The sequence below is a fragment of the Neophocaena asiaeorientalis genome, unplaced genomic scaffold (genome assembly GCF_003031525.2).
Source record: "Neophocaena asiaeorientalis asiaeorientalis breed wild unplaced genomic scaffold, Neophocaena_asiaeorientalis_V1.1 scaffold14, whole genome shotgun sequence".
Lineage (NCBI taxonomy): Eukaryota > Metazoa > Chordata > Mammalia > Artiodactyla > Phocoenidae > Neophocaena > Neophocaena asiaeorientalis.
Window position 1 is genome coordinate 10,721,409 of NW_020175192.1, and position 27,242 is coordinate 10,748,650.

The window sequence follows — 27,242 nt, forward strand, 5'->3', positions numbered from 1 at the left end:
GTATGGGTTTACCTCTGAGCTTTCTATCCTGTTACATTGATCTGTATTTCTCTTTTTGTGCCAGTACCATACTGTCTTGATTACTGTAGATTTGTAGTATAGTCTGAAGGCACAGAGCCTGATTCCTCCAGCTCCATTTTTCTTTCTCAAGATTGATTTGGCTATTCGGGGTCTTTTGTGTTTCCATACAAATTGTGACATTTTTTCTTCTAGTTCCGTGAAAAATGCCAGTGGTCGTTTGATAGGGATTGCATTGAATCTGTAGATTGCATTGGGTAGTAGAGTCGTTTTCACAATGTTGATTCTTCCAATCCAAGAACATGGTATATCTCTCCATCTGTATTATCTTTAACTTCTTTCATCTTATATGTGTCTTATAGTTTTCTGCATACAAGTCTTTTGTCTTCTTATGTAGGTTTATTCCTAGGTATTTTATTCTTTTTGTTGCAATGGTAAATGGGAGTGTTTCCTTAATTTCTCTTTCAGATTTTTCATCATTAGTGTATAGGAACCCAAGAGATTTCTGTGCATTAATTTTATATCCTGCTACTTTACCAAATTCACTGATTAGCTCTAGTAGTTTTCTGGTAGCATCTTTGGGATTCTCTACTGTATGGGACTCGCTGTGCTTCCTGGACTTGATTGACTATTTCCTTTCCCATATTAGGGAAGTTTTCAACTATAGTCTCTTCAAATATTTTCTCAGTCCCTTTCTTTTTCTCTTGTTCTTCTGGGACCCCTATAATTCGAATGTTTGTGCGTTTAATATTGTCCCAGAGGTCTCTGAGACTGTCCTCAATTCTTTTCATTCTTTTTTCTTTATTCTTCTCTTTGATAGTTATTTCCAATATTTTATCTTCCAGGTCACTTATCCGCCCTTCTGCCTCAGTTATTCTGCTATTGATTTCTTCTAGAGAATTTTTAATTTCACTTATTGTGTTGTTCATCATTGTTTGCTTGCTCTTTAGTTCTTCGAGGTCCTTGTTAAACATTTCTTGTATTTTCTCCATTCTATTTCCAGGATTTGGGGTCATCTTTACTGTCATTACTCTGAATTCTTTTTTAGGTAGACTGCCTATTTCCTCTTCATTTGTTTGGTCTGGTGGGTTTTTACCTTGCTCCTTCATCTGCTGTGTATTTCTCTGTCTTCTCATTTTGCCTAACTTACTGTGTTTGGGGTCTCCTTTCAGCAGGCTGCAGGTTCGTACTTCCTGTTGCTTTTAATGTCTGCCCCGGGTGGCTAAGGTTGGTTCAGTGGGTTGTGTAGGTTTCCTGGTGGAGGGGACTGGTGCCTGTGTTCTGGTGGATGAGGCTGGATCTTGTCTTTCTGGTGGGCAGGACTGTGTCCGGTAGTGTGTTTTGGGGTGTCTGTGAACTTATTATGATTTTAGGCAGCCTCTCTGCTAATGGGTGGGGTTGTGTTCCTGTCTTGCTAGTTGTTTGGCATGGGGTGTCCAGCACTGTAGCTTGCTGGTCATTGAGTGGAGCTGGGTCTTAGAGTAGAGATGGAGATCTCTGAGAGAGCTTTCGCCATTTGATATTACCTGGGGCTGGGAGGTCTCTGGTGGACCAATGTCCTGAACTCGGCTCTCCCACCTCAGAAGCTCAGGGCTGACACCCGGCCGGAGCACCAAGACTCTGTCAGCCACCTGGCCAGGTATGTGGCAAGTTTCTTGCCTTTTGAGAAGTCTGAGGTCTTCTGCCAGCATTCAGTAGGTGTTGTGTAGGAGTTCCACATGTAGATGTATTTTTGATGTATTTGTGGGGAGGAAGGTGATCTCCACGTCTTATTCCTCCGCCATCTTGAAGCTATCGATAAAATATCCTTCAGTTACTTTTAGTCATAAAAATAGCTTCAATTCAAAAGTTAAAATACCTAGTCGCATATTAACAGTGAAAGTCCCAGAACTTGACCTAGCCATACATTTTCTCCCTCCTTCACATTTTGCTGCCTTCAGATCAGAAGTGGGGAAGCGGGATTGTGTTTCTTGTGCCCTTTACTGTCTCCTAACTACTTCCTCTCCCATGGGGAAGCTACAGTCTAACCCCTCCGGGGCCAAAAGTGGGTGGCAGTCAAGCGAGGTTCTTGCTTGACTCGTATTTCCAGAGGGGTCTGGCTGTTAATTACACATGGATTGTGGTGGTACTTTCCATGGGCTCATCAGAAGGTCCCTGAATTTCCCATGACCCCAGAAAGCTCCCTGGCAACACCTTCAACCCTTGGGCATCCAGAGGTGCACTACCAGCCTCCTCGTGCTGAGTTTTCCTCACTCTGTCAGTCCACCCTACACCACAGGCCCTCAAAAGACCCCACACCAGGCATCTCTCCCTCTTGATCCACATGTATCCACAGGAAACAATCACACATCCTTTAGTCAAACTCTAGGGGAGAAGGCTGCTCCCAGCACAGCAAGCACCTCTCCCAGCTCTGACACCAGAGCAGCTTTGAGTCCTTCTCCCACCCTCTGGAATTCCCATGCAGCTGTCAGACCCTAGTCCTCTGTGTCTCCCAGGTGTGGGGAACACATTTCAAAGCTGTCCAGTTGGCTCCATGGAAACCCTTGCAAATTAGAGTTAGAAAAGAAGACTGTCACCTCTTTCCCAAAGGGGACAATTGTCTGTGCATACGTATCCATCACTGGAAAGATAGAATAAATGACATTTATTTAAATGGGATCACACCACTTTTTAAAAATGTATTGAATTTAATTTCACTTGAATTTAACGGACAGAAAATTGTGAAATCAAGTCAGTGTTCTTTCTTCTCAAGAGATATTGTTTCTTAAAATATCCTTCTAAGGATAAGAAAGAAGAAAACTTAGTTTTCAGTCATTCTTTCTTTTTTCCTGTATTTTTAAATTTTAGACATAATTGACTAACTCTGCTATGAAAGAACAAGTTCTCCCATATCCCTTCTTCCAACTGCTTGATTTTTCTTAGTTATATTATTGTTTTACATTGTTCAGATTTATATCATTTACTTTGTATTCTGTAACCATGATTCTTATGGGTTTTAGTGTGAGATCTATATTTAAATGGATTCAAGATAACTACCAGTGATTATATCACAGGGTCTCTATTATGTACTTTATTTTGATTCAACTCTTATTTTTCTAGATTCATTGATAAATTTTCTTGAGTATTGCATGTCTTGCATGCTTTATGTTAGGCAATGCCTGCCAGATGTCTTTATTTGAAGGACATCTTCATTGGCTATAATATTCTTTGGTCAAAATTTCTTCCCTTCAGAATTTTATGGATATTATTCCATGGTCTTCTGGCACTAAATATTGGGGAGGTGGGGGAGGTAAAAGGAGAAGAGAAAGAAAATGAAAAATGAAAAAGAGATACATTTAAAATCAAACTAGGACCTTTTTTGTTTGTTTGTTTAAAGTTGGTTTGGCTTAGGGTTTAAGAAATGGTTATGAAGGTGCAATTCAATTCATTATTCTGGAAATTAACCTGACTGGTTCAAGTTTGGCATTCACGGTTGGTTCACTGTGTCTCAAGATTTTGATTTATAGGAAATTGTATAGTCATGTGCATGAAAACACACACAGACACACACACCCAGTAAGCACTGGATCCCAGCAAAAATGATAAAGATGACTTCTGTTTCTCATCGCAAATCATTTACCTGGCTTAAAAAATGCCCATAAAGGAATTCCCTGGTGGCACAGTGGTTAAGAATCCACCTGCCAATGCAGGGGACATGGGTTCAATTCCTGGTCCGGGAAGATCCCACATGCCATGGAGCAACTAAGCCCATGTGCCACAACTACTGAGCTTGCACTCTAGAGCACACAAACCACAACTACTGAGCCTGCATGCCACAACTACTGAAACCTGTGCACCTAGATCCCGTGCTCCGCAGCAAGAGAAGCCACCGCAATGAGAAGCCCACGCACCACAACGAAGAGTAGCCCCCATTCGACGCAACTAGAGAAAGCCCACGCACAGCAACGAAGACCCGACACAGCCAAAAATACATAAATAAATAAATTTTTTTTTTTAATGCCCATAAAACTGGTGGCTTCTGATGTGGTACATATATACAATGGAATATTACTCAGCCATAAAAAGGAATGAAATTGGGACATTTGTAGAGATGTCAATGGACTTAGAGACTGTCATACAGAGTAAAGTAAGAAAGAGAAAAACAAATATCGTATATTAACGCATATATGTGGAATCTAGAAAAATGGTACAGATGAACCAGTTGCAAGGCAGAAATAGAGCCACCAATGTAGAGAACAATCATATGGACACCAAGAGGGGGAAACAGCAGGGGTGGGATGAATTGGGAGATTGGGATTGACACATATACACTAACATGTATAAAATAGATAACCAATGAGAACCTGCTGTATAGCACAGGGAACTCTTCTTCACTGTACAGTGGAAACTAACACAACATTGTAAAACAACTATACCCCAATTGAAAAAAAAAAACTAGTAGCTTCTGAATAGGGCATTTCGTCACCAAAGTCAGGGTTAGAGCTATCTGAATTAAATATGTTCTTCCCCATTAGGGAAATTGAAATTTTGGAAGCAGGCTAACTGGTAGGTTCTGAAATCACATATCTCTAAATGCAAGGCAATTTTCTTTATTATGTTATATTGAATTAGCACACTTGAAAAAATAGTTACCTTTTCCATATCGTTAAAGCCAGGCAATACATTATTTTATTTATAATTCAATACCTCAGTTCACTTGACAGAACTCTGAGCAGACTTACTGAATGATCAGCAGGCAGGGATCCTGGCATATGAATTATGGAGGAGACCTGCCAAGGTACATAGCAGGATTAGGTAGTAAGGATATAACAATCTGGTTGTAACATTTTTGAAGGGCAGAGTTCATCTGATTAATTACAAAGTTACAGTGGAAACCCAGAGCATTTCTGGGAATTGATGGTCATCTGGGAATTTCGGACTTTGTTCACCCCCATTATGCCCAGCCGCTCACTAATCCCTCTGGAATTCCATGTTGCTGATCTTACTGTACTGTTGGAATCACTTCCACAGTCGTCCTCCAGCCCTTCCACCACCACGACCACCATCACCTTGCCATTTGAAATTAGAGTTCTTGAAAGAGAATGGCTGGGTGATGCAGTTCCTCGTGTTGGTAGGAGAGAGGAGACGGAAATGATACGTACCCTAGGCTTCAGAGATGCTCTCTATGAGAGTGCAGTTCTACCTTCAAGACCTAGAATCTGTGTGGAGACTAGACAATCATGAGATTCATGAAGTGATGACTAAGCATTGCTCTCATTCTGTATAGGAGGCTGTGGGGTGAGTTCTCTGTGGTGGGAGGGCCAGGGTAGATGAGAAAAGAAAGTTTACGAAGCTCCTTTCTAGACTGTGGGGAGCCACACACTTTTTTCAATACAGGTCAAAGGAAGATTTCCACTTGAGATCAGGTAAGTAAATCTCATGCCTTGCAGGTAGGAACTGATGAACAGACTTAGATTCAAATTCTGGCTGCTCTATAAGTGACTAAACAGATCCCAGTTTTTCTGTGGCTTATAAAAACTGGCTCAGAGTAAACAACTCTCCCTTTCCCTCGAAATCTTGACACATTAGCCGAGCATCACGTGAAGAGAAAACCAAAGCAAATTATATCTGATTTTCCTGTGTACCATATCACCTGACATTTCCAAACGTGAGCACTAGGTGGTGCTCTTGAACCACTGAGGTCAATGTTCCTTTAGTTACTCCCCGTGCGAAAATGATGAGACAAAGGTTCAAAAAGAAAGGAACGGATGGGGTTCTTGGTGCTTAAAACTGTATAATTCAAAGGAGTCTATAAAAATAATGAACTGACCCTATTAGGGACTAAGAGAAAGGGGGTTTAGGGGCCTTGCCAAGTCCCACATCTCTAAGGCTTAGGGTTCCAGCAGCCTCCTTTTCTCTTTGTTCCTCACTCTTCTGGGTACACCGCACTCCCCAGCTTAAATATCCCTACCCTTAATCAGCTGCAATAAACCTCTGAGGAAATTTACAAGTTTATATTCAGAAATGTTAAGACCGTGCCTTGGATAACCGATCCATGAACAAGGATCAACTTCCAAATATTTTATTATTCCAAATATTTTCTTAAAAGTTTCTGGCATACCCACCCCTTTGTATCTTTTGTTAAATGAAAAATACTTACTTTAGTACAATCTATCCAGTGCCCTTAAATATTAAAATTACCTAACTCCCCTTTCTTTGACCAAACCACTAGACAGCTTCTGATTATATGTAATGTGGCTTCCGCTGTAGCCTTCCTATAGGCAAAGAATGAGAACAGCTAATGTTTATTATTCCTACAGCATGCTTAGAACTATGATAAAGGCTGTACTTCATTTAATTCTCCAATCACTCTAAGCCTGCTTCCTCTTCTGTAAAATAACATTGATAAATGAGCCTTAGAGAGGATTGATCTGCTCAAGGTCGCAGTTACAAGTTGTCAAACCCAGGCTAATTCCAAAGCTCAGCAAGGCCTTCCCTGACCCCGTTGAAACATCATCTACCCCTTCCAAGCTGCTTTGCTCTCCTATCACGTATCACCATCCAAGACACAACGTTTTACTTGTTTCCTTTGTCATTGTTATATCCCCAGCACCTAGAACTGTGCCAGAAACATAGGAGGTACTCGATAAATATTTGCGTAATATTTACTTCCATCTCTGTCAACTTGGATGAGAGGCTGAATCTGCCACTGAAAGGAGCCACTTTGGGGCGTTGACACCCCAGATTTCTGAGCAAACACAGTAAGGGGCACATGCTGGACCACAGTGATTTCTGCAAGTAGTGTCCACCAACTACTATATAAGGAGGTAGACTGCCTCCCTCTGGACACCCAGCCACTAACTGAATAATGAGAAGTGTTTGTCTACAACTTCAGACTCCTACAAACATATATCGAATGGATACGTTGGGGTATAAACATCAACTTTTACTTCTTCTAACTTCTACCAAGTATCAAATCGCTTTTCCCCTTGGGAAAATATATCTCAGCCCAATCTCAGAATTTTCTAACATTTGGGGACGTTAGAAAAGTGTCAGTTCAGTTTTTGAGTCTTCAATCGCTTTTCTGCTTCCAAGTTCTTGTCACATCCACCTCTGACTAGACAGGTGGTCCCAGTTGTCTCTTTCACACCCCCTCCCTCTTCCATGCACTTACCTTTTGGAGTTAAAGTAGGGGACAAAGGGAAGAAAAACAAAAGCATGTCACTGGCCAGCAGGATTGCTTATTCCCTTTCTTTTGGTTGTGGTTCCTTCTCTGGCTAATTGACTAGAGGTTGCTCAGTCTGTTAGCAGGTTATCCAAATGTCGGCTCTCTTTGGGGTTTATTCGTTGGTCCTCCCAAGGGTTCAAGGGGGTTCACCCCTCTCCAAACTCCTGCCAGGTGTGTTCTTGCTGCTGGGATGCACTCACCCCTCAGGTCGCCTTCTTCTGAGGGGACTGTAAGGATGGCCTTTAAACCCAGCTCCTTCCAAGGGGTCCACTCAACCCTCGGGAAACACACATTCTTGCTGTGTCATGTGGTGGAGGGCAGGCTGTCCCGATGGCCCTTGTATTCTCAGCCCCACCATATTTCGAGGCCCCAGGAGCATCAGGTACTCCACTGGAGCAGCAGGTCAGAGCTTCCAGAAAGAGACCATCACACTCCTTAATCTAGTGCCTGGTTCCAACACCTTCAGTCTTCTAGAAATAAGGATGGGAGGCCCAGGTGAAAAGCCTCCTTCCTCACGGTAAAGAAAGGATGAAAGGTTTGTTGCCCTTCCCTTGCAAAGCAAGTTCTCTCTCTCACCCAATACTGTTCTTTTGCAAAGTGCGAATGAGGGAGAAGTGATGGTGCCAGTTTTGCTAAAAAGACACTATAATTCGAATAGCTAGAAGGGCTCTGAATTTAGAATTTGGAGCATTTAGTATCTTTTGTTATCAATTCTAGGTTTAGTCAAAAGTAAGAAAAAAAAATGAAAGTTCCACTTGAAAAAAGGCAAAGTCCCAATTGACCTCTAACCCCACCTGGTTATATATCCATGAACTCCTTCCTGACATGTATATTATGTGTACACAAACAGGTCAGTACATGACTCCAACTCTACATGTTATCCTGAAGGTCAACTGCACAGGTTGTGACACACAGCAAATGCTAAATAATTAGTTATGATTGCTATCATTATGATCCCTTCCTATGATCTTTTTTTTTCCTTTACAGAGAAAAATGTCTTTCACACATTTCTTTTTATATCTTACTGAGTATGTGAAATAAATATTTTCTTAAAAAATGTTGTGTTTCCAGGGAAGTTTCCCTGGCGGTCCAGTGGTTAAGTGGACTGCAGGGGGCACGGGTTCGATCCATGGTTGGGGAACTAAGATCCTGCATGCCATACTGCACAGCCAAAAATTAAAAAAAAAAAAAAACCAACATGTTGCTTCCTGTAAGAAAATACTTTTGTGAGATGCTCTTCTATTAATTCTTCACAGAGTAAACCTTCCCTTCTCTGAAGCATGGGAACCATATTGCTGCTTCTTCTCCTATTTGTTCCATCTTTTATGAAGTCAGCGTATTGTCTTGCGAACTAAAAATGCAAATATTTATTGACTGAAACATAATGAGTACATACTTCTCAATAACCTTTTTAAATTGAGTTAGAAAATGAAGCTGGACATGAGGCTGAAGTTTTATTAATTTTTCTGAAAAACAATGAAAGCTCTGGGTTTAATGAATAGATATTAATATTAACCTTAGTATTACTAGTAAGTATATTAGATTTTTTTCTTTCTCTTATAAGGGAAATTTGTTGACGATACTATTTCTATGCAATAACAAATTTAAAAACTCTTATTAAACGTCCCAATAATGTTTCAAACGGTAGGATTTCAACTTAAAAACAACAAGCATATATTACTAACTTTTCAATGATATGTTTTAAATGAGTCACAAGAATAATCTGTTATTCTAATAAGCTAAAATATCTCAAGCATTACAAATGCTTAAATATCTACTTATCATTCCTTAATCCTAAAATATTACAACCAAAGGTTTAATTTACTCTGTATTCTACTTATTTCTCATCTTTTCTGAGGTTTAAACATGCTTATTACCCAGTAAGGAAGTTAACTACGTTATCCCAATGATTTTTGGATTGCCTTCCCAAGCAAAATGATGGGGACATCTTCTCAGATAGCTGAGACGGCTTCAGTTCGCAGTTCCTATCAAGACTGTAACTTTCTTACAGTGTTTTTGTTGGTTTTGCATTTCCTTGCTCCCCATAAGACAGATGAATGTCTAGTTAGCTCTAAAATGATTTTAAGGTCATTCCACTGGATCTTTCATGCTCTCAGTTAATCCTAAAGCAACCTCTTTGAATACGAAGAATCCCCTATTCTTTTCTCCTTCTAACTATCTAGACCACAGTTTTCTGAATTCTAAATAAATGTCAGGGATTTGTCTGACTCTGTTATCATGGTCCTATGGTCCAATGACAAATAACACAGAAGAGAAAGTAATTAATATTTTTGGAGGAGACAGCATAAGAATAGTACTCTAAAAGAAATTCCTTGGGGATTTCCCTGGTGGTCCAATGGTTGGGACTCAGGGCTTACACTGCCTTGGCCTGGGTTCAATCCCTGGTTAGGGAACTAAGACCCCGCAAGTCGCGACCCGGCCAATAAATAAGTAAGTAAGTAAAATTCCTTGTTTATAAGGATGAACCCGGCCAATAAATAAATAAATAAAATTCCTCGTTTTTAAGAAAGAACCCGGGAAAGAAGGAAGGAAGAAGGGAGGAAGGAAGAAAATTCCTTGTTTTTAAGAATGAACCCGGCCAATCAATCAATCAGTAAAATTCCTTGTTTTTAAGAATGAACCTGAGGCAAACTTGAGGCCTGAGGCTGCTGAAGAAAGATGCTTCATCCACGAAATTAAAGTTCAGTCCATATATTCTTATAGTAAATACTCTGTAATGTTCTGAGGTCATTCTGTACCAGTTATTTGCACCTGGTGATGAGGCAGATATATATGGCACAGCTTCCAAAACAGGGTGTCAGGCAAGGGGAGGAGGGAGGCGGGGAGAATAAAAAAAAAAACCCAGAAGGAGCTCATGGAAAATGGAGAACTTGGGGATCTAGGAAGCCTAGGAGCAATAACCAATCATATTTTCTATCAGTCATTCTTGTCAGTAAAAATGATATTCCACAGGAAAAAAGCAACTAGTTCAATTCACAACTCAAACAATCAAACAAGTGCTTTTCTAGAAGACAACCATCATACTTTGGTATATAGCACAGATGCTTTATGTGTATTTGCCATTTTATCACAATGAATATTGAAAAAATGTGTCTAAGAAGTGAGAATTAATAAAATCAATAATTTGCTGCCACTGCCTTGATTTGCACTAAATTGCTAGTGGTTTTACTCACCACATCTATGCACCCTCAATGCAAATCTCAACATAGTACAAAAGGCAAATGTTATATCATCTTGGTATTATAAAAATAGTTTTGCCTCTGCAGATCCCCTGAAGGGTCTCAGGGACTCCTAATGGACTGCAGACCACACTTGGAGAATCACTGCACTATGGAAAAGTCCCCAAAAAGATTCTGTGGAAGTCTATTTAATGGCATGGAAAAACATGTTCATAATATATTCAAGTGAAATATAAGTAACAAATAATATGTTTGTGCTTAACTCTTCTAACTGTACTTCTAGAAACAATTTGAAATACAGAAAAATGACAAAACCACCAATAGGAAGTGATTATATAAATTATAGTATATTCACCAAATAGCATAGTAAATAGCTATAAAAAACAACTAGAGGGCTTCCCTGGTGGCGCAGTGGTTGAGAGTCCGCCTGCCGATGCAGGGGACACGGGTTCGTGGCCCGGTCCGGGAAGATCCCACATGCTGCGGAACGGCTGGGCCCGTGAGCCATGGCCGCTGAGCCTATGCATCTGGAGCCTGTGCTCCGCAACGGGAGAGGTCACGGCGGTGAGGGGCCCACGTACCACACAAAAACAAAACAAAACAAAACACAACTAGACCGATATATATACTGACATGCGAAGATCTTCATGATAAATAGAAAAAGTTTGTTGCAGAAAATTAAATACAGCATGATCTCATTTGTGCAAAAAAAAAAAAGATTTATGTCAAAGAGTGTTCTGCTTGTGTTTTCTTCTAGGAGTTTCATGGATCCTGGTCTTACAATTAGGTCTTTACTCCATTTTGAGTTTATTTTTATGTATGCTGTGAGAAAATGTTTTAATTTTACTCTTTTACATGTAGCTGTCCAGTTTTTCCAGCACTCCTTATTGAAGAGACTATATTTCCCTCATTGTATATTCTTGCCTCCTTTGTTGTAGAGTAATTGACCATAGAGCATGGGTTTATTTCTGGGCTCTCTATTCTGTTCCATTGATTTATGTGTCTGTTTTTGTGCTAGTACAGCACTGTTTTGATGACTGTAGCTTTGTAGTATAGTCTGAAGTCAGGGAGTATGATACCTCCAGCTTTGTTCTTTTTTCTCAGGATTGCTTTGGTTATTCAGAATCTTTTGTGGTTCCATGTAAATTTTAGGATTATTTGTCCTAGTTCTGAGAAAAATGTCATGGGTATTTTGATAGGGATTGCATTAAATCTGTAGATTGCTTTGGGTAGTATGGACATTTTAACATTCTAATCCAGGAACACATAAGATATCTTTCCATTTTTGGTAACATCTTCAATTTCCTTCATCAATGTTTTCTAGGTTTCAGAGTATAGGTCTTTCACTTCCTTGGTTAAGTTTATTCCTAGTTATTTTATTCTGGGCAACTTTAAAACTTTTGTTTTCTTACTTTCTCTTTCTGATAGCTCATTATTAGTGTATAGAAAAGCAGCAGATTTCTATATATTAATCTTGTATCTGGCAACTTTACTGAATTCATTTATCAGTTTCAACAGTTTTTTGGTGGAGGCTTTGGCATTTTCTATATATAAATATCATGTCATCTGCAGAGAGTGACACTGGAATATTACTCAGCCATAAAAAATAATGATATTCTGCCATTTGCAACAATATGGACGGACTTGGAGGGTAATATGCTCAGTGAAATAAGACACACAGAGAAAGACAAACATTGTATGTTATCACTTATATGTAGAAAAAACAACAATAAAAAAGAATGAATATAAAAAACAGAAACAGACTCACACATATACAGAAGAAGCTAGTGGTTACCAGAGAGAAGATAATGGGGAGGGGAGATATGGGGGTAGGGAATTAAAAGGTACAAACTACTGTATATAAAATAAATAAGCTACAAGAACATATTGTACAGCACAACGAATATAGCCAATATGTTATAATTTTAAATGGAGTATAATCTACAAAAATATTGAATCACTATGTTGTACACCTGAAATGATTATAGTATTTTAAATCAACTATACTTCAATATAAAAATTAAAATTAAAAAAAACCAAGAATATATGTGTAGCTACACATGCAGAGGCACGTAAATGCAGAAGAAATGACTAGAGAATGACACGTCACATATTCAATAGGAGTTACCTTCTGGAAAGGGGCTGGTAATGGGATGTGGGGAAATGGGAATATGGGGGACTTTAATGTTTTAAGTATAGCTTGAATGCTTTACAAAGAATATTCATTCACGAATTATTCTTGTAACAAACTAAGAAAAGAAGTAAATATAAAAAGGCTTGGCAGGGGACTTCCCTGACGGTCCAGTGGTTAAGACTCTGCACTTCCACTGCAGGGGGCATGGGTTTGATCCCTGGTCAGGGAACTAAGATCCTCCATGCCACACGGTGCGGCCAAAATCAATCAGTCAATAAATAAAAGGCTTGGCAGGATACATGAAAGGGGTTAACTGATTACCTACCAGTGGAACTTTTGTGATTTTTTTTTTTCACTTTCCTGGATTTTCTAATTCTTCTATGGCAAACATATATTTCTTTTTTATTAATGACAGTTATTTTTATTTATAAAAAAGTCAGTTAAATGCCATATGGTGAACTGCTTAAAGTTATATCAACTGTGATTTACCCAATTTAGTGTCAGTATGTGTTTTGTATATTTCAGTTACATGTGCTACATAAAGAGGTATTAGAATCAAATTCTGACATCATCAAAAATTAAAGGTGCTCAAGGTAAGTCAGTATATGAAAGTTTAAAATACATATCTTTATAATATTCAGTACTAAGGACTTTTTATTATTATTTGAAAAATAATAGAAATCGTATATAACATACAAAGTGCATAGTTGTCTAGTGTAATTGGTCTCCTTTGTTATATTCTTTCCTCTACACAGAACCCGAAATGTTTCATTTTCACTGGTCTGGTCCACTAATATCATTTTAAAATGTGTATAAGAGTTTCTTCTAACAATAGAAAAAACAATTTGTAAAATAACTATGCGTTCTTCATTTATAAGACAGAATTTTGGTGATACAGGAATATTACATATCACACACATAATCACTTACAACTGATAATCTGTTATCTATATTAAATCACCGCACATTACATATTCCAAACATACTGCTGAAGTAAGTAAAGAGATTAGAAAACAGGGCAGTAACGTGATTTCTTAAAGCAATCTCATAGGAAACTAAGATTCTGTTCTATGAGGTACTCACTCAGGCTCTCAGAAGACTCAACTTTATGTGAATTTCAAAAGGCTGTTTTAAGACACCAGCTGTTCAATAAATAGGTGAGTTTTACTTTGAGGTTAGAATAATTTTTAAACAAAAATATTACTCCCCACTGTTTTCAGAAATGAAATACAGCTTCCCTCTTGTAACACAGCAAGACACACATAATTCCTCTGGCAGTTGCCAGTTCAACTAAAAAGACCCTTCTTTTTAGTTTTGGCCGTTGATTTCTTGCTGGCATCAGGTAAGGTCTCATTTCTTTTGGCAAACCACCCAGGTAATTTTCTCTTTGAGGTTTCAGACGAAGTCTATAGGAAAGAAACAGAAAAAAAAAATATATATATATTTGTACTGCTGAAAATGTGTCTCAGTTGCAAAGTAACATAGGTTATTGAATATACACCCACAAGCCTTCCCTTTCCAAATAAAACAAAATAATAAGATCTACAGAATTTATTTCTGGATCCAAAAATAAACACATGAGAGACAAAATCAACTATATCATTTTTTTAGGCAATTACCTGCCATCCTGTTAACCTATTTTTAGACACTCAAGTGTAGACTCTCATTTGGAAAGGAAAGAACTGGATATTATTTCAGATCTATGTCCCATGGTGTATTTGCTTTAGCTTGGCCAAAATGGTGAATTGAATGTTCCAAGAAAGGCATCTGCCTAAGCATGTGTACACACACACACACAGAGTTATATCAGGCATTTTAAAAAGCATACAACTTGTACATCTACAGTGGTAGACAGACTAGGAGAGTGGTTCAAGCATCATCAGGACCTTGCAGAGTTGCTGAGACATAACAGGTACTCAGAAAACATTTGCTGAATAAATGAAAAACAACAAAAGGGTTCTGTTTCATAGACTCTTTTGAGAATCAGCTAAAAACTAGAGGTCCACTTATGAGAAAAAAAGACAAACGTACACATGCACGATATTTTGCCTAATTTTAGGGGACCTGTGCACCAAATGAAGCTTCAGAACCCTAGTTAAAGGTCCCTGAAAGCAAAATTAAACCCAAAGGCAGTGGTTGTGTACTTATATTATCTGTACATTAAATTTTAATAGGTAATTTAATACCTATTAAAACTTTTAATAGGTAAGTTCTATAAGCTCAAAATGGTATTAATTTGTGTTATCTCAGCTTGAACTCTAGCTCCTTAAACCAACATGATGGAGAAATCATTCTAACATGACTATACTTTGGAATCTGGGAGAGTTAGTTTATTTATTGGAACTATTTGAGGGTTTTTTTTTTTTTTTTTTTTGCGGTAAACGGGCCTCTCACTGTTGTGGCCTCTCCCGTTGCGGAGCACAGGCTCCGGACGCTCAGGCTCAGCGGCCATGGCTCACGGGCCCAGCCGCTCCGCGGCATGTGGGATCTTCCCGGACTGGGGCACGAACCCGTGTCCCCTGCATCGGCAGGCGGACTCTCAACCACTGCGCCACCAGGGAAGCCCTATTTGAGGGTTTTAAGGTAAGGTGGTCTCATCTAAGTTACAATGTGTCTGTTAGCCTAAGGTGTACCAGTATAATTTATTCCATTTCAAGAATGAAGACTACATCTATGAATTGTTCGTTAACTGCTTGCTATGTTTTATTATGTTTTCTGTGTTTAACAGTGGCTTCAAAATATTTAAAGGTGGGAAAAAAAGTAAAAACTCCTTGACAAAACCTGTGTGACCTTATATTTTTAAAAGGTAAAAGCTGTTAGCTATTCCAACTTAAATAAATCCAGTGCCGAAGAAAGGGCTATTCACACTTTAGCAAAAGCTAAAGAAAAAAACCAGCCAAGATAGCAACTTCTCTCCCAGGCACCTATTTCCTCACAGGGAAGAGAAGACCAGGAGGACAGACGAGATTTATACACACTGTATGATACTACAATGTTTGACTTAGAAATAATAAGTATTAGGGATATAAAGTGGCACGGATAAAAGGCATTTGGGTAGAGATGAAATTGGCCCAGAAATACTCTTCCCCCCAGAATTCTATTATCAAAATTCCTTGCAGCCACAGACAACTATCATTGCTTGCAATTAGAGTTTAAGGGCAACTGGAGGAAGGAAACCAGTTAAAATTATAACAAAGCCAAAAAGTAAAACAGAGTACAAGATCCGAACAATAACAGAGCCAAGGAAAAAACCTGAAGTCCTGTTGTAGCCGTAGCCGAATACTATGGAATAAGCAGGGACTTTAAAACCAGACAGGCTCTGTGATGACCTAGATGGGTGGAATGGGGGAGGAGGGGTGGGAGGGAGGTCCAAGAGGGAGGGGATATATGTACACATATAGCTGATTGACTTCGTTGTACAGCAGAAACTAACACAACATTGTGAAGCAACTATACTCCAATTAAAAATAAATATAAATAAATAAAATAAGCCTAAGTAACTTAAAAAAAAACAGAACTAGGTTTGAGTTCTAATTGAGTCACTTGCTACATGTATGACCTTATGAATGTTATTAAAGCCTTGATTTCTTCACACAGAAAAAGAGAATAATAGTATATAATACTGTATCACTGGATTATTTGGAGAGTTACAAAATATCAAAACACATCCTGATTTATTCTTGGTATTCATTAATTGGTAGCTAATATCATTTCAGGTCTTTTATCTCCTATAACATTTTTATATTGATAGAATATGATATTCAGCATTTATCCTATCATTATAAAAATGAGCTTATTTCATTGAGAAAGGGGTAAAACACTTGCTTACACTGAATGTATCTTTTGAGTCTCAACAATAAGTATCTGGAGGACTTTAATTATGAGGTCTAATAACAGAAACAATGCTTTTCAGTGACTATTTCCTTCATTAGTAGAAGGCTAAAATTCCCAGCAATCATAATAAAAATTTAAGTAAGTATTTACTTAAATTTAAGTAAGTACTTACTTGGTACTCCAAGTTCTATTAATAAGCCACTATCATTAAGTTGAGAATATAAAACGTTAACTCATTTGCTGATTATATGTTCCCATATATATGTAAGCAAATACGTACATTATATTTGCATTTAATTTCATCTAAAAACTAAGATAAATCTAGGTATATTAGTTATCAAGCATAATATATTTGTCATGAAAACTTTTATTAAATCAATTTTACCTGTAAATGAGAATCTACAAAGAAATCTTCAATTTGGGGATCGCTGAATGGCTGATTCCAGGAAGTTAGTTTTAGTGAATTTCTGTGACTCTCATCTTCCTGTGAAAAATCACAAGAATGTTTTCCATCAACCTTTAAAATTTTGGGGGAATACGAAATAGTTACTACATGCACTATTTCCTTAGGAAAAAAACAAACTATGCCTAAAAAAGCAAAGGTTAAGAAAATTCATATTATTCTGAGGTACTCAATTTTAACAATGATTATAATGATATAACCCCCCCAGCATTTTTCCTGAGTATCTTAAAGTAGTTTATAAAAATGTTGTATGTTTTAATTTATAATGAAACTCAGTGGCAGGGCATGAGACCTCTCTCTCTCTCTCAGGCAGTCAAGAAAAATAAGATGGAAAAAAGTGACATATGAGGAGAGGGTTCTGGGAAGATGGTGGCAGCAGCAGTGTAGTTTTTTAATCTTTCTGAATCCCAGCATTAAAACAGATAGAATTAGGGAGCAAAACCAAAAATTCATCATCTACATTTACAAAGAAACTAAGTTTATTAAAGGTATCCTCAGGAAACTGAAACTACAAGCATGTGAGGAAAAACAACCAACAGCCCTAAGACCTGCATGGTACAGCATCTGTGTGGGAGAAAGCAGAGGCAGGCAGTGAGGTGCCTGAGAACAGGAGAACCAAACAGCCCACAGGTATACACTGGAAAGGTTTCTTTGAGAACAGCATCTGAAAAGTGGGAGTGCCTTTGCCCAACCCAACAGCAGGCGATGGAAAAGGGTCCACAGCAGTGTCTTAAGTGACTAGAGCAGCTGGCACCTATAAACTTCCAGGTGAAGGCCTGACACTGAGAACTGCTGGGGTTAAATCAAAATCAAGCAGGACGGGTATAATAGAGGCAAATGGAAGAGAAAGCCCAAGTAAAAGTAGCAGAACGGGGTATGTCATAAACCAAGTTTCCCTATTTTGAATGCTACACAAAAACAACAGGAGAGCTCTGGGAACTTGGAAAAACTATCCTGAAGCATGCCGTCTTTTGAAAGTGCAGGAAAACTAATGTCACACAAAAAGGAGCAACAGGCAGTTATGAGGTCAAATCTGACACCGACTTGCTAAGATATAGAAAACTGTAACCTCCTAAAATGAGCTGAAAAACATTAAGAAATTCAAAACAAACATCATAAATTAAAATCAGAAAAATTCAAAAGTGAGGGGAAAAGCTCTGGAAAGAATTAGAAATAAAAGAAAAAATTATACAAGTGAATATTAAACTATAAAGAACATAGCAATAAATACAACAGATTGTGTCCAAACAGAAATAGGTGAAAAAGAAGAAAAGTTTAATTTAAAGAGAAATGAAAAGCCAAAAAGAATTCATGAGAAGTGACAGATATTGTAGCTCAGTAAAGAAGATCCAACATATAGAGAGCAGAAATCCGTTAAGAAGAACTACAAAGCAATGGGACAAAAATACTAAAAAGTAAAATTTTTAAAAACTTCCTGAAATAAACAAAAATTTTAAATCTACAATTTAAGAAAACTTTCCAGAAATAAAAAAAAAACTACACATTTAAAGAATCCACTGTGTACCTTCGTATATTGAATCAGAACTACCATTATCAAGACATAATCTTCCTCCAGTAAACACAGGCATGACTGAGCTTCTATCTTAACCTCAGTCACAATAGATGTAAACCTAACAATGCATCAACTAATAAAAAGAATTTGTTTTGACATTATTTTTTATTAGAAACCTCATAATCATAAGATGAAATAGACTAAGGAATACAATCCAGGTCAGTAGAAAAGATGAAGGTTAACACATGAAGGATCCTGAAACCAGGCCTCCCAACAGACTCTACAGTGTTCAGAGTAGCTTTCTATACTGGAAGGCAGACGAAAGAAAAACACTTTGGCTGGCTCACTCACCCCTTAATCTACTTCCTAGCCCCCATATTCTTGTTCCCCTAAATGGGGAAAAAGAAAAGGCTGAATCCGGTAGGCTTAATTTCCACCCACCCCCCCCCAAAATACCCCCACTCTTTTTTCAGAATATGATGTTATTTCAATAGGAGGAAAGCAATAATATTAATGTGTGGTTATAACAGTATTTCACTATAAATATGCTTCAATATTCAGGAAAAATAACAAGTTACACCTTTTCCTATTGACATATACAGTTGGGAAAAAAATAAGGTCTTAGGCACCTGGTATAGATTTCAGAAATAAAAGGCTGGGAATAGCAGCCAAATTTCACTACCACCTGCCCAACGTATATCTCCTTTAATGCCCTTTTTTTTTTAAACATCTTTATTGGAGTATAATTGCTTTACAGTGGTGTGTTAGCAATGCCCTTCTTATAGCTAATTCAATTGCCAAAATAATGTAAAGGATTCCAGTTAATAAAATTTCATTAGGTTATCTAGTACATGACTATATACAAATCTAACTGAAGGACAGAATTTTAAAAGATCAGTTCCTCTTACTTTTTAAGCTATTGAGAAAAGGAGTTTAACTGTTGGAAATCCTATAAAGATTACTTAGAACTGAAATAAAGTCCCTAATTCTCTAATATAAATAGTAGCAACCACCTACCACCATGCTGAATTTATCATCTAGGAACTAAAGTAATTTTTGAGTTAATTATAGTTTTCACAAACTTTTATCATGGAACTTTAGACCTGGAAGATATTAAAGGTCAAATTTTCAAGTCTTTGCAATCATTTAGTAGAGTCACAATGTCAAAGAATAGTTATTCTCTGATGACTATTTATTTATCTCATATAACACACAGAGCAATAATATTCAAAGCATTTGATTTTAATAAAATATACCGTGTAAAAATAATACTAAACTCATGGTCTTTCTCTGATCATGCAAAAGTGCACTGGGATATGACCAGGACCATGAGCAACAATTATCCTTGTACCTGAGAGATTCACTATAACAGGAACAGAGCCTGAGGAGTAACAGAATGATAGACAAATTCCAATATCTGGGGAGGTATATATCATAGAATTTGGTCTTATTTTCATTAACCACATAAACTACCATATGCTTACAGCCAATATTAAATATATATCTATGAAAGAAAGAGAATTTCCAGACTATATAGTCAATATAAGGTAGAGGTAAAATTTAAGCTGACATTCCCATACAATAAGCTAAATCGATGGACTATATTCCTCTTTTCCCGCTGTTTAAAAAAATCTCTTTTCTCAGATCAGATTTATGAAAAGCAACGGAAATACAGCACCGAGATTTTCTAAAAAGTAACCTTCTATCAGAATTTATAACAGTTCAAAAAATACAGCATTCTGATATTAAGATATGCAAATTGAACGATCTGACACTACATGAAAATTCTACATATAATTAACACCTTGGTATTAGTGCCCACTTCTTCCTTCCTTCTCTTAGAATTTGAACAGCTCTCTTCAGAGTTGGGGAAACATCTCTTTTTGCTGGAATCACATGGAGATTGGCATAGCATCCTGTTTTCGCAGCCTTTTTCCAGGATCTCAGCTGCCATGTAGATAAGGTAGGTGTCAATGTTTTCAGGAACATACATTCTAATTAGTTTAATTTTATTTGTATCTGTAAAGGATGAAAAAAAAGATTTAAAAATAAATTACACAGAACACTGCAGAAAACCTATGAGCTGGAAATAGTGACATGTTTTGTAGAAAGGAAGGAGGAAGGTGGCCAAAGAAAATGTTCCTCTTTCAAATGCCTATCCCCTTACAGAACAGAAATGGAGTAAAACATGTCCCCTCACTCCTGCACCACCTGCACCCCTGCTTCCAAGACCCAGAGTCAGGTCAGGCTATCGACTCTGCTTAACTTTTGTTTCAAACCGTCTTTTGAGGGCTGCCCTGAGAATCAAAACCACCATCCACAGAAATTCCAAATATCAATTATAAGTTAATTTTTTGAAAATAATTTAGCCTTAAAATAGAAGCTAATCATACTTGTAAATAAGATGCTAATAAAAAGGATTCTTTCAATGGCTATCGAAGCATAACAAAACACGTCAACTATTTAAAATGCCTATTATTTAAATAAGTTTTCTGGGAAAGATATTTTATTTTCAGATCTTATTTGCCCTAACTTTCCACACAAGTAAGTGCTGAAAATATCTCTTGGAGAGTGAAATAATGAGCACTGCCTGCATTCTTTCAGTGCTTAGAAGAGATCATATTACCCCTGCTTTTGTGGCAGGTCCCTTGGAAGCCACCCTTAATTTTCTAGTTACATGCACATAAATAATGAAAGAACAAAATTATTAAAAATACTTTCCAGGTACCTCATTAAATACTTTGCTTCATTTATTATTAAGCATAGTTAGAATCTCAACTCCATAAAAGAAGCAGCTTAAAGTCATGTAAACATGGAAAAAACTAAAAGAGTAAAAAGGTACAGAATTCCTTAAAATATTGTTACAAGGACAAAACCTACTTAGCAAATAAGATAGCATGAAAATAATAGATATAATTTCTCAATTCACAAATACTCTATTTTTAAGATTAAGATTATGCCATAATAAAATATAGAAAATTCTCAATTCAAGATTGTGCAAAATTTAAATGCCAACAAACTTGTTCATTAAAACACCAAATCACGTGATATGGCTACAGTTAAGTAAAAGGTGAAATATATCTGAATCATTAGTGTGGCACAGATATCTTCATTTCTTATTATAATTTATAACTCAACAATGTTTCCTCCAGTTAAGAGAACAAATAGTATTTTATCAAGGAAAAATACGAATTCAAAAATACAATTTCACATCAATAAACGATATATTACAGACTATAACCATACAGTCAAAAGAAATAAAGTTTAGAGCTCATGATACTTATCTTTCTCAATTTTGGCTTTGGAAGTAAATTACAATAATATATTTTTTCGTATTATTTGTACAACCTATATACAGTGTATTGACAGAAAGATGAAATAAGTGTTTAATAAGTATAATTTAAATTCCATTGTTCTTTGGGATTTCAATTTAATATTTAACTGAATGAAAATTTATTTGCTATACTCAGTGTATAATAGTAAAGACAATAGGGAAAAGGGAAAAAGAGTGCACAAACTCAGAGAATACTGCATACTATCAAACAGCTCATCAAAGATGTATCTTTCTCTAAATCCTGAGAGACAATACATACATAAAGGAAAAAATAATTCTAGGGTATTAAAATCAAGACGGCATCTGAGTCTTTGACTTTCTCTAAAATACTATTTCATTCTGCATTGGAGAAAGAGAGGTTTTATACAATCCCAATTCTAACCCTGCAATTAATTACTGTTGTCCTTCCTCTTCCTTAATTTCTAGCAAAATGGTTGCTGAAGTTAGAAAGACTGGAGAATGACCAGGAGAGCTGGCTGGCTTCCTCACAAGATGACTCACAGCTAAGTGACCCTGGATATTTTATCACAGTACAGGATTTGGCCCTCACGTTTTCAGATTTACAAACCTACTTTAACCTTAATAGAGCCACATTAACCAAGCTCACAAAATGCCAATTCATTAATTTCCAATTATGAATTCACAACTATCATATAGATAAGTACCCAGATTAGCAAGACCAGAGCATATTTTCCCTATAGACAGACCTACACGGGAAATCAAATCATAACCAGAAAGCTGTGATACAGAAGCAGAATTAGTTGTTAAGGTATCTCCCTCAAATAAGATCTTGACATAAGCTATCAACAGGCCCTGAAAACACTTGGAAGTTTCATTGACCAGGATTAGAAATTGCATATTTCTTTCCTAAATAGTTGGCAGTACAACTTTAATATGGTATAGTAAAAAGAGAAACTTCGGTTTCCTGGAACTAACTTAGAGGACCACTGCCCAAACTTGCCTCTGTCTCTCTCCTTGCCTCCAAGGTTGAACAATGGAAGGAGAGATGGAGGTGTCCTTCAGTCAAGTCTTGCTCAAGCCTAGAACAAATGCTGCCTTTGAAAGTGACTTAAATACCTTTGTTCTGATCAGTTAAGTACAGTATTAACTGTGATCTGTTTTCCCTTACTTCTAAATCTGGGGGGAGAACTGTATACTCGTTTCTGAGTGGGAAAGCATTTGAGGTAATAAGTTTAACTATTTGCACTGCAGCTTTGGAGATAAGGCTTTTTGTATGTCCACTGCTCTGTCCTAACAGTCAAAAAAAACATCAGATTTACTGAATTATAACACACCTAGTTTACATTTGTACATTTAGGGTGTGAAAATCCTTCTAATCCACCTCATCTTTACTTCTGTAAAAAAGGGATCATAACTTTAAAATAGGCATATTTTTAAATTTTCTGCAAGGCAAACAAAGGGGCTTGATCTCCTTGAGCACAGTTGATGTTCTGTAGCAAAGTGACAGGAGAAAACCCTTCTATAAGGGGCCCAAGAGAACTCAGTCCATCCCTTCAATGCCACAGTGCCTGACACTATTGACTGTACTGATGAGAAAGGCTACTTAGGTAAAACCAGTGACAGGGAATCAGAAAGATTTAGAAAAAAACTAAGTCAGTGAGCTATGTGGAATGAATGTGTTTTTTTCAAGTGATGAAGTAGAAATTAGAAAAGGATGAAAGAGCACTGTTTGGGGGATGGGTGTGGAAGTTGTAACCTGAAGCTGAAAAAAAAAGCCAGAATTTCTCAGACTCAGACTTCTCTCTGAGTGATAATGGGAAGAAAGGTTGTTTTTCTAAAACAATAAAAAGCGTTACAAAAGTAAAGTTTTCATAGTAGCATAAAGGGTTAATGCGATCAGAGTGAAAAATATTAGTGGATTGCTTGTTTACTTCATCTGGGTTCAATGACTCAAGTCATTAAGGCTGCAGACCAAGGTCATGGTTATCACCTGAGTTGATGGGAGGGTTTCGGATAACATCAGCAATAATCTTCTGAATCTCTGGAGTCAGACCTGCTCGCTCCATATCGAGTGGGTAGCCAGCTTGCACCGCTTGGGACAAGTGCATGCCAACTGCTGCGAGAGGCAGAATCCTGTTCTCAGCTACACTCTTCTAGAGAAATAGCAGCAAAACAACCAGTGAGTTTTTTTTAAGTTTCCACTGTACTGTATAGAAATACAAGGTTCAAAACCTTCAGGTAGTAAATGTTCACTGAGAAATAAGCAGTGGACTAAACCTTCATTTAAATTTCTCATTTCAACTAATTCTTTAAAATGACTCACATGCTAGAACTCCACAGTTGCTACTTTTTATACTTATTATATTGAATAAAGCAAAATCACCCAGGTTTAGCTAAGAAATCAATCCTCATCCCTCTGTAATTATTCACCTTAAAAACCTATTAGTGACAGAGAGTAGTCATTCTACGTAAGTCTAATAGCTGCCACAACCTCTTAAAAATACAGTAAACTGAAACCCAATAATGTATATACTTGAAATAACACACGGTACTTCAGTTACATGAATTTCCAGGAAGACAAATCATAAAATGCTTAGCAATAACATAAGGCTCCAAATGTACTCTAGAAAAGGTTCTCAAGAAGAGTTTAAAAAGTGCTTTAAATTGGCTCTATTCATAAAATAATAATAACCACAATTTACAAGTGGCTGTCATCATTTGCCTAGCATTGAATTTAACATGAATTGTGCTAAATTAAGGACACTGTTACATATTTATGTAGCTTTTAGACAAATGTAGCTCCAAATCCATTTAAGATGTCTGTTAGATAAAACATTCTTTTAAACATTCAGAAAGTTTAGTCACTCAGCTCTAAATTATTTCATGACACTCTTTTTTAACACACCTTGAAAGTCTGAATTTGGACTGTATTTGTATGAATGCTGATATTTTCACAAAATAGAGCATTTAAATCAATATTTTCATCCTTCAAAGGAAGGTTTTAAGTTACTTTCACTAAATGTCTACACTTTTTCTACTAGAAGGTGTGTACCATGTGTGCATAATATCAGGGTTATTTGATACCAGGCATCGTATTACCTAAAACTAATTGTATTATTCCTCCTGATTAATTAGTCCTTAGGCGTGTTTAATTTTGTGGGTAACTGGCAAGACCCCCTCAGACTCCTGGGATGTACAGATAATTACACCACAATATTTCACAATAATATACAACCAAATAATAGCAAAAGACACAAATGAAGATATACCACCCCTCACATTTTAAACCATGAATATGTAATATAATACATGAAACTTCATATCCTGGCTAAGTATGAGAATACAATTTATTTTAAAAATTTGGAGGCTATTCCATATTTTCTTAGTAATTATATACAGTTATACCACACATATTTGGTCAAATTGTGTATATACAAGCATGTTTTACATGTACATGTAAGTTACTGTTTAAATAAGAGAATGAACTTAAAATTCCTATTTATCATGTAATATGTTTCAAAAATAGTTCAATGGAATTATTTGGTTCTTTGTGTAATGGCTTTTGTACTTTTAATTAAGGAGTTTGGCTATGTAAGTAGAACATATATTAAGTGACTACGATAAGCTATGGACTGTTTATTCTTATTTATATTGGATATTAACCAGAATAGAAAGTGTGTAACATAGCCTAGTGGATGGAGACACAGAGAACAGGAAAAGCAGGCCCTGGACCATACAGCCTAATCTAAACCAATTTAACATCAGAGAGGACAGGAATGCAAATTAGTGAAACTTAGCTGGAAGCCTCATTCTGTCCCTATTCCACTAAGATATCCTCTTCATTTTGTATATTTAAAAACTCTCAACAGCCTTAAGGATTTAGGCCAAAACAATGAAGAAACATTAAGTATGGCCATTTTTCACAGTAATCAGATTTTTTTTCAAAGAGCATCAAGCAGACATGGTTAAAAAAAAAACAGAACATTACACTAGAGGAGATAGAGTGAAAAGCAATTTTGTTATTTTTTTAAACTTATTTCTAGCTTCTTCGACATCCTTCAGAGATATTCTATGCACTTTGGTATACATACCCAAGGATATGTGAATATATAAGCATGCAAATATATATACATACACATTTATGTATGTTTTTCACAGTGCTATGCATCTTCCTTTTTTTACTTAACAATGTATCTTGGAGATTATCTCTTATCAGTACATACAGTAATAGTTTTTTAACTATTAATCCCATTAAAAAAAAATGGAGTCTTAAAATATGGCTGCTCCAATATCCCTAAGCTATAAATGCGTTTATCAGTACCTCTGATATAACCTCTATAAGATAATCATGGTCAAAATATACTTGCTGTTTTTACTTAATTATCAGAAAAGGGCTTAGCAGAAAAAGCAAATGACATTCTGTTCTAAAATTAATTATAAAATGAAACCACATAAAATATTGTAGGATTAGAAGAAATTTATCCCAAGTCTCAACTTTGATATTGAAAAGCTGATAAAACACGTTTAGATAAACTTAAAAATTCCCTCTAACTTGAAAGTAACACTTACCAAACACATTTTCTTTTCTTGGAATAAAGAATATGTGATGGCTGCAGACTGTGAAAGTGAGCTTGCTTTATTTTTCACCACCAGACTTTTCTTCTGTTCTTCTTGTGGTTTTGTACTTGAAAAGAGGTCTGTCTACAAAATTTTAAATGTAGCACAAATGATCAAAAATAATATCAATATAATGATTGATAGAATTATCAACATGATCATTAGCTATTGGCGAAAAAAATAACACAAATAAAACCTCTAAGGAACAGCTCCAAATTCCCTTTTTATGAGGAGCTCAAAAAGTTTTTTTTATTTTTTACATATTGATTTTAAAAGGTAAAATAAGGCTAGAGGGAATAAGTTTTGAACAAAATATTTGTAATTACAAACATGGTTGTAAAACTAGAAATTCCTAGTCTTCCCTTTAAGCCAATAAGAGGGACTAAAAATGAACTATAATGTGGACCACTCTGCCTCTAAATTAGTCCCCTAATCCCCCAGAAGTGAATAGTGAATGAATGAATGAAGCTTTAATTTCTATCTACATTTGAAAGTAAAATAATTTCTTAGTCTAAAATACAGTACTTATTCAGATTTAAAAACGAAACCTCTCAACAAAATAAACCGACATAAGCAGGTTTGACAACTATTACTTCAGAATCATCTTAAAAATTAGGTAACTAGTGGTTATCAGTGGGGAGAGAGGTAGAGGAAGGGGCAAGATAGGGGAAGGGAGTTAAGAAGTACAAACTACTGGGTATAAAACAAATAAGTTACAAGGATGTAATGTACAGCACAGGGCATATAGCCAATATTTTATAATAACTTTAGAGCATAATATATAAAAATATTGAATCACTATGTTGTACATCTGAAACTAATATAATATTGTAAGTCAACTATACTTCAATTAAAAAAAATAGGTAACTAACATGTTTTTATAACTGATTTACTATAGAAACTATCTGATTCATTTTCTAAGTGTCCAGCATAGAAATGAAAAATGCTGCTTTTGAAGGGT

At 36.5% G+C, this 27,242-nt stretch overlaps 1 protein-coding gene across 4 annotated transcripts in view; it reads right to left on the reverse strand.

Moving 5' to 3' along the window:
* Window positions 1-13,195: 13,195 nt before the first annotated feature.
* WRN (WRN RecQ like helicase) overlaps window positions 13,196-27,242 on the reverse strand; it is a 127,556-nt gene continuing 113,509 nt past the window's right edge. For 2 of the 4 annotated variants that reach the window (XM_024765136.1, XM_024765135.1), the window contains exons 31-35: window positions 26,234-26,365; window positions 23,655-23,817; window positions 20,174-20,388; window positions 16,779-16,910; window positions 13,196-13,965 (exon numbers count right to left, since the gene is read on the reverse strand). In XM_024765136.1, coding sequence (XP_024620904.1) covers window positions 13,846-13,965; window positions 16,779-16,910; window positions 20,174-20,388; window positions 23,655-23,817; window positions 26,234-26,365 — 762 coding nt within the window. In that variant the 3' untranslated portion in view covers window positions 13,196-13,845. The remainder of the gene's footprint in view (window positions 13,966-16,778; window positions 16,911-20,173; window positions 20,389-23,654; window positions 23,818-26,233; window positions 26,366-27,242) is intronic. The other 2 variants (XM_024765138.1, XM_024765137.1) reach the window with 2 other exon arrangements.